The sequence below is a fragment of the Dipteris shenzhenensis genome, chromosome 21 (assembly GCF_047967505.1).
Source record: "Dipteris shenzhenensis isolate YYH24624 ecotype China chromosome 21, Dip_SZ_1.0, whole genome shotgun sequence".
In the NCBI taxonomy this organism is placed as follows: Eukaryota; Viridiplantae; Streptophyta; class Polypodiopsida; order Gleicheniales; family Dipteridaceae; genus Dipteris; species Dipteris shenzhenensis.
In genome coordinates, this window is record NC_141616.1 from 51,022,689 (window position 1) to 51,029,756 (window position 7,068).

Sequence of the window (7,068 nt, forward strand, 5' to 3'; positions counted from 1 at the left end):
ATCAGGGTCCACAGTACCTCATAGATTGGCTGCAGACAGGAGCAGCAAGGAGGTCCAGGATCTGCATGTATACAGTACCTCACCATAGGCTGCAGGGCAGGGCAGCAAGGAGGTCTGACAGGGCACTATCTGAGAAGCCCACTGAAGCTCCATACAAGCATGCAAGCTGACAGTGTTTTGGTGCTAAGGGTCCGAATCTAGGCAATACCCTATCTACTAAATATTGGCACACTGAGCACAAGTTTTGTATGAGGTTTCGTCCATCTTTGGGGCAATTCACGTTTAGTGTTTCTACTGTGTTGGTCAATGTTCAGAATCTGTATCTCCATCTATCTCTATTTACGTGTGCATGAGGGAAAGGAAAAAGATTTGAGCTTAGCACTGGGCTACATTTCAATAGCCATTCTTCCGCTCTGTGGGAGTGTTAGCAACACAAGCAACCTCCATCTCTGTTTTCTAACATGGTATCAAAGCTCCAAGGAAGAATCACAAGTGCATGAGCTTGGAGGTGAGAATCTTTACAAGGAGATCTCAGTTCAAGACGTAAAATCATCTCCTTTGTCTAAAGGCAGGTAGGTACCTTTGCGAGAAGGAAGATGACCTTCAGTCACACATGTATGCCTTGGTGAGGAATCACTAGTTGTTCTATTAGTTGCATCTATCTTGAGTTTATTCCACGAACTAGTTCAAAAGTGACACAAGTCCCGATTCTAAATTTTGGAGAGATATGCTAGCTGGATGGGGATAGCCACCCCTATCTGGAAGGTGAAGCTGAGGAGCCACTTGGTGGCAAGGATGTTAAGGAAAGTGACAACAGGAAAGATTCTAAAACACGAAGACAAAGTTGGTGGATACCTCAAAGGAAGCATGGGACATCTTGAAGGACCCGTATGAAACGAACAATACTGTCAAGGATTCTCAACCATGAGGATGCAAGAGGGTGCACCTTGTGGGGCTAGTACAAAAATCAAAATATTGAGAGGTCGACTCCTCATAAGGTGGACCCGGTTCACTTGCCGATGCTCATGCTCACATGTTGCCAAAGAGCTTCAAGACCTTTGTAACCAGCACTACGACCTCGGAAAGATCGAGGCTGCTCACCTTTGAGGAGCTGGGAGCTATTTTGCTACTGCAAGAAGCTACGTTAAGAATCTATGAGATGGGAATAGTGTCACGGGGACATGAATTTCTAAATTTTAGGAATTTACGGTGACTGACCTGGCCTCAAACTAACCACGTTTGGCTAGCTGGCTTGGAAAGCAAGCAGAAAAGCCGAAATTTACTTTCGGAGCAGTTTTCTGGAACACAAAAGAACATAGAGAGGCTGGGAAAGTGCTCTAGGGCTATTCTTTGCTGATTTTTGACTACCAGGGCAGTCTGTGACAAGCTGTTGGTGGGCTGCCAGGAGCCTCCAGATCAGTTCGTTTTTGCTGCATGCTTACTGTTCATAGCTTCCCAGGGGCCCATATCTGATTCACACTTCTTCTAGGAGCTGTGCCTATCAAAATCATACTTTTCTAGGTAGTTTGGAGCTTCCAAGCAACTCGATTTGCTTCGAGACTTGGCAATTCTCTTCCAGCAGGAATTCCAAGGTTGCTTTTTCTGATTTTCACCTGCTAGGTGCCAGAGATCTTGCCAGGGAATTTCGTTTTTCCATGTTTGCTGGTTTCTTAGGGCTTCCTAAGTTTTCCTATCGGTTGATTGCGTTCTAGGAGCTTCCCTATTGGCTCGGAACCTTTAGATCCTTTCGGCTTTGTGCAATTGGCCTTTCTGTTTACCAGGAACAGCCAGGTGTGGTTGTTTTGCTGGTCTTTGTCTTGCTAGGACTCCCTTGATGGGTATTCAGAGCTACCAAGACAGATTGAGCTGATTTCTCTCTTGCCAGGACTCCCCTGGTGGGTATTAGAGTTGCCAAGTTAGAATCCTCTTCTAGAATCAGAAGAAGGGCTGCCATGGAATGTTGCACTGCACTGGGATGCCTTGTCTATCAAGAATAAGAATGATTGCTTTAAGGAGCATGACTTGCTGATAGGGACCAAAGTTTTAGAGGCTTCTTAAAGGAGCAGTTGCATGGTGCAGGTGAACCTGTTGAAGCCTACATCTACACATTTGGAGCTTTTGGTAGAGAGACACTCGGCAATGGGAATCTAAGTGGATCACCCTGTCACATGCACCCCTGCACTTGGGTGCAAGGTGACAACTGGCTTCATCGACAAAGTACAAATAGTACCTATGATAGGATATTTTGTCATATGCTGTGACCCCATTGTGAGCCCTTGTCGCTGCACCTAATCTCAACCAAATAGGGTAAGCTTGTCTTCTCAAATTACTTTTCTTTTTCCAAATTTCATTTTGCTTTGTGGGTACCTTAGATAGCCAGGGTTTTATTTACAAAAGATTGTACTGTTGTGTCTTTGTTTCAAGGTTCAAGAGAAAGATTGGAGCTATAACCGTAGCAATTTTCACCTGGAATCACCCAGGAGCTGCTAGCTTTTACTTTCTTGGGGAGTCCAGAAATATATTTGTATATGAGTCAGGCCAACGGAGGGACTGCCACATGGACAAGCGGGCCTGTAAGATAAGTGCAGACTGCATAGGAACAGTCGACTGGTACAGCATGGAAGACGTACAGTGGGCTGGTACAAAGACCTCAGAAGTCTACAGGAGGTGAAGTTCAGATCCAGAAGGCTGCAGCTTGGCTGGGGCAGGTCCTAGCAATAGGTGCCTGTACCAGGGCCATAAATAGGCTTCTATGTAGGTTAGCTGACCAAAAAAAGACTACACTGGGTTGGCCCACCAGTCACAGGTTGGCTGACAGACTGGTAAGCCAGTCTGTGCTGGTCAGCCATTTCAGAGGAGTGCAAGCCGCTGGGCGTGGCAGTCTACTATTCACTGCATTGCCTCACAGATCTGAATGTATACAGTAACCTCACCAGATATGGATTGCTGCAGTGCAGAGCAGCAAGGAGGTTAGACGAAGCAGTATCTTGAGAAGCCCATTGAAGCTTCATAGGAGCACCCAGGCTGACAAAGTTATGGAGGTGCCAGGAGAAGGTAGAAGACAGTTCTGAGGTCAAGGGTCCACATCTAGGCAGTACCCTATTTCTAGATGGTGACACAATGAGCATGCCTTTTGTATGAGGTTTTGTGCATCTTTGGAGCAATTCACGTTTGCAGTTTTTCTTCGATTGGTCAGAGTTCAATATTTGTCTTTGCATCTATCTCTATCTGCTACAATGGAATATTTTCTACACCCTGCGGAGCGTGGGATGTCGGATCTCAGACAACTGCTGCAAGGCTTGGCCCGCAAATGTCTTCTAGGTATTCACAAAGCGAGGTATTCACTGGATGTATAGTGTTAGCACCTCTTTCAGAGATTCCCTAGGTAGTGAGCTGGGTTCTCTAAAAACAGTCAACAGCCAGTGCATTTCCCTTGGTTTTCTTCTACTATCAGTGCCATGCGGGATTGCTGATTTGTGTGGTTGTTTCTTTTTCAAGCCTTAAGAGGAAGCTCTTTTCTCTGGGAAAAACAGATCGCATAGCTAGCCATGGATGATAAAGGCTAAAGCAAACTTGTACATAAAACATAATCATTGTTAGTTAGATCGTTTTCTTTATCTGCTTGCTACTTTGCCCAAGGACAAGCAAGCTGTTTCTGAACCCCATAGTATGCAAGTTTAGTGTGAAGGCAAGGGCATGGCAATCCAAGCCACATCGATGGATTCACGATTCAAATGGTGAATAAAATAACAAGCCAAGAGACGTCCTAAGTCATATCTTATTTATGTTCATCATTCTGAGAACATACAATTGTCCCATGTGAAAAGGAGCTTTCATGAGTGTTGATTTGTGGATGATCTACCTACCACGTATTGCCTCCTGCTCGAGAAGGCCAAGAAAGGCATCCTCTTTGTATCGACGTATCCTCAGGAGAAGTTTTCCGTATTCTTTAAAGATTCCCCGACCGAATCTCACCATAACAAATCTGAATATTGTGACTTAATTACTAAGAAAATTCACAAATTCTGCAGTGCCTCATTGAGCTCCTCCAAGACTGGTAGCACTTCCAATCATAAATACATATACATCTTGTCCAAAGGGTCATGTTCTTGCAAAAAAAAAATCCAAATGTTTGGTACAGCTCCGGCTACTCGATTTTGCTAACTAATAGTGTCAAACACAATTTTTAGAAGACATATAATTGATACAGCACTCCTCAATCATTTGGGGAGCGTAGAGACAAACATGCTTTACACTTTTAATTGTCTCACCCCCTGCTCTTCAGCTCGGCCAAACGCCTGCTCAAATCATCCTCTTCAGAAACCTTGGCAGTCTCGTTTGCGGGCACGGCATGAGCGGCAGGTTGTGGAAGGCCGACCGAAACTTCCAAGCCATAGTCGTCCGCAACCTGCTGCATCAAGGAATTCACCTCGTCTTCTGGGGTAGATAAAGATGTGCTTCCAGCCATAGCCGACTCCACAAACTCTGCCTGCACTTCCATGTTGACGAATTGTTTTTCAAAATTGTCCATAGTCTCGGACATCTTCTGCAGATTGTTCACTGCCAGTGCAGAATCCAGGGCCTTGACGATAGACGACATGGATTTGGTGACCGTATTCATTTTGGCTTGAGTATCGAGGCGAGAGACAACGGCATCCAGGCGGGAGGAGAGTCGCAGGTAATTGAGCTGCTCGGTACGCTTCCGGATGGCATTCTCGGCGTAAATGCGGGCGCCATCCATGTTCCCCTTCTCGATGGCTTTCTTAACCTTCAATTTTTCGCTTTTCTCGTCTTTGTCACACTTCCTGGCCTGGCGCTGGAGGCTTTTAGAGGTGAATTTGAGTTCCATGATCTGATCGAGGAGTTTCTCAGTGTTGCCCATGGACGATGAAAGGAGCAAAACGAAGGAAGAAGATGCGTTGGAGATGAAGAGGAAGCTTAGGAAGAAAGTCCAAAGTTGATTTCAAAGGTTTTTGCAGATTTTTCGTCTCCTTCATCCAACGGTGTGGATCTTGCAGCTTTTTTAATTTCTCCTTTATTTATTTAATTTAATCTCTCCTAATTCCGGTCCATGTATGCACTAAAGCACTTGGCGGGTTGTACACGTCTTTCGACATTGTCAATTGTTTGCGGCAGGCAAATGTTTGGGTTTTCGCACACCCCCTTGAGCCACTTGTCATGAATCTAAGCCCTTCATCTTATGCCCTTGATTTGGTTTGACGTAAAAGCTAAGCTTTTGACTAAAGCACTAAAAGCATATAGGTGCTTTTCACAATAAAAAGACTATATAAATGTTTCAAACCTATTCAATTTGAAGAGATGGTCTACTTGATTTGCAAGTTTGGGCTTATTGGCATGTGAAGCTTTCAAGAGCCTCGCGATGACCTTATGCTCTACTCTAAAAGTACAACCCATAAGTTGGATCCAAGTGCTTTCGTGCATACATGCACCCTTGTTAGTAAGAAATAATAAAAAAGAAATGCTTTGAGGACTCGCAAGATCCATTAGGCTTTGCCAAGGCTCTATAGTTATTTGCATGCTCTCACACTTACTGCAAAGCCACTTTCTTTTTTAAATTAAAAAACTATAATTTAAAACTGAAGGGTAAATCGACGTTATTTTTCCTTGAAGGTTTTACGACTGATACCTGCAAAGTTTTGATGTCAACTTTATGCGTTTTTTTTTTGCTTTTTTTTAATAAACATATCCAATAGACGACAATCTCTTCATCGGCAAGCATAAAGCCCCTTAGGCAGGCATAAAGCCCTTTCAACAGGAAAACATATTATTTTTAGGCATAAAGCCCTTTCAACAGGAAAACATATTATTTTTAAACAGGTGAACCTGCTTTTTTGGCAAACGGCTTCGTGGATAGCAATTTTTTTTAAAGGCAACGGCTTGAACAGTTAGCATGCGAATCGGCTTTAGTGTCTTTCTCACAAACGAACATGCGAGACCTAGATGAGCGATCGGAAAGCTTGAAGTGACTTGAAGACTTGTAGCTCGAGGAAGCCAAGGCAATCGTTCTAGGGAGAGCTCAAGCATGGAGGGAGAGTGGAGCCCTTGAATTGATTTATAGCCAGCCATGTTGAAGGGGGGTAAAAAATGTGCACAAGCTAAAAGCTAAAAAGCCAACAACCACACACAAGCTAAAAGCTGAAAAACCAAGAGCCATCTAAAAGTAGAGGTTAAGAATTTTAAAAATTCCTAATAAAAATTCTCAAAAAACTAAGAATAATCACAAAACTCCCACTCAACTCAATCCTAAAGCACTGTCTCTAGGAGAGCCAATGCTAACAAACTACCTCCCTCTTGCTCGAATTAGCCTACCTAAATCGCCAATTAATGCACCTAGATCGCTTAATTAACCTGTCTTGCTCCCTTCGCTACCTCCCCCTCCAGCCTCTCCCTCCACTTTCTGCTCTGCCGCTCAGCTATGCTCCCTCGCTCTCTCTAAGTCCCTCTCCAACCTCTGTCTCCCTCAACTCCTTCGCTCCCTCCTTCCCCCCACTCCTTCTCCTCCTTCCTTCTTCCCACTCCTCTACTCCTTGCTTCCTCCTTCCCACTCCTCTCTCCCCCCCTCCTCCCCTTCTTCGTCCTTGTATTGGGAGGGCTTCATAGCCCCCTTGCCTATACTCTACCCCCCCCCCCCCAACTCCTCCTCGATGCAGTGCATGAGTTTCTCAATTTGGTGGCTTCTCGAAGAAGCCACCGCCAGTTGGAGTAAGTTTGGATGCTTTGAAAATGTTAGTATTTTTTTTTGACAAAGTTCTAATACACTATGAAGTGAGCATCCCCTCCACGCATTAATTATACGCCCATTGCCCTTAGGTTAATCATGCATCTCCAACCCCCCTCCACATGTTAATTAATTAATATGCCCACTTCTCTTCGGCCCATTTCGCAGATGACGCACATCTTGCGTTCTGCTACTCCATTTTGCTGTGATGTATGTGGCAGGAGAGTTGTGAGGCTTGCTCTTGCTACCTCCTTTGCAAGATCGTGTGGGCGACTTGGGGCAATTGTGCCATGCTTCAAAGAGATTCATCTCCATCATGTCTGCGTGTG

At 44.7% G+C, this 7,068-nt stretch overlaps 1 protein-coding gene across 1 annotated transcript; it reads right to left on the reverse strand.

The window, feature by feature from the left end:
- Positions 1-3,977: 3,977 nt before the first annotated feature.
- LOC147889026 (ESCRT-related protein CHMP1A-like) lies at positions 3,978-4,936 on the reverse strand. The gene has a single exon (XM_087393008.1). The coding sequence runs from the start codon at positions 4,880-4,882 to the stop codon at positions 4,268-4,270; it is 615 nt and encodes a 204-aa protein (XP_087249134.1). The 5' UTR covers positions 4,883-4,936; the 3' UTR covers positions 3,978-4,267.
- Positions 4,937-7,068: the final 2,132 nt, after the last annotated feature.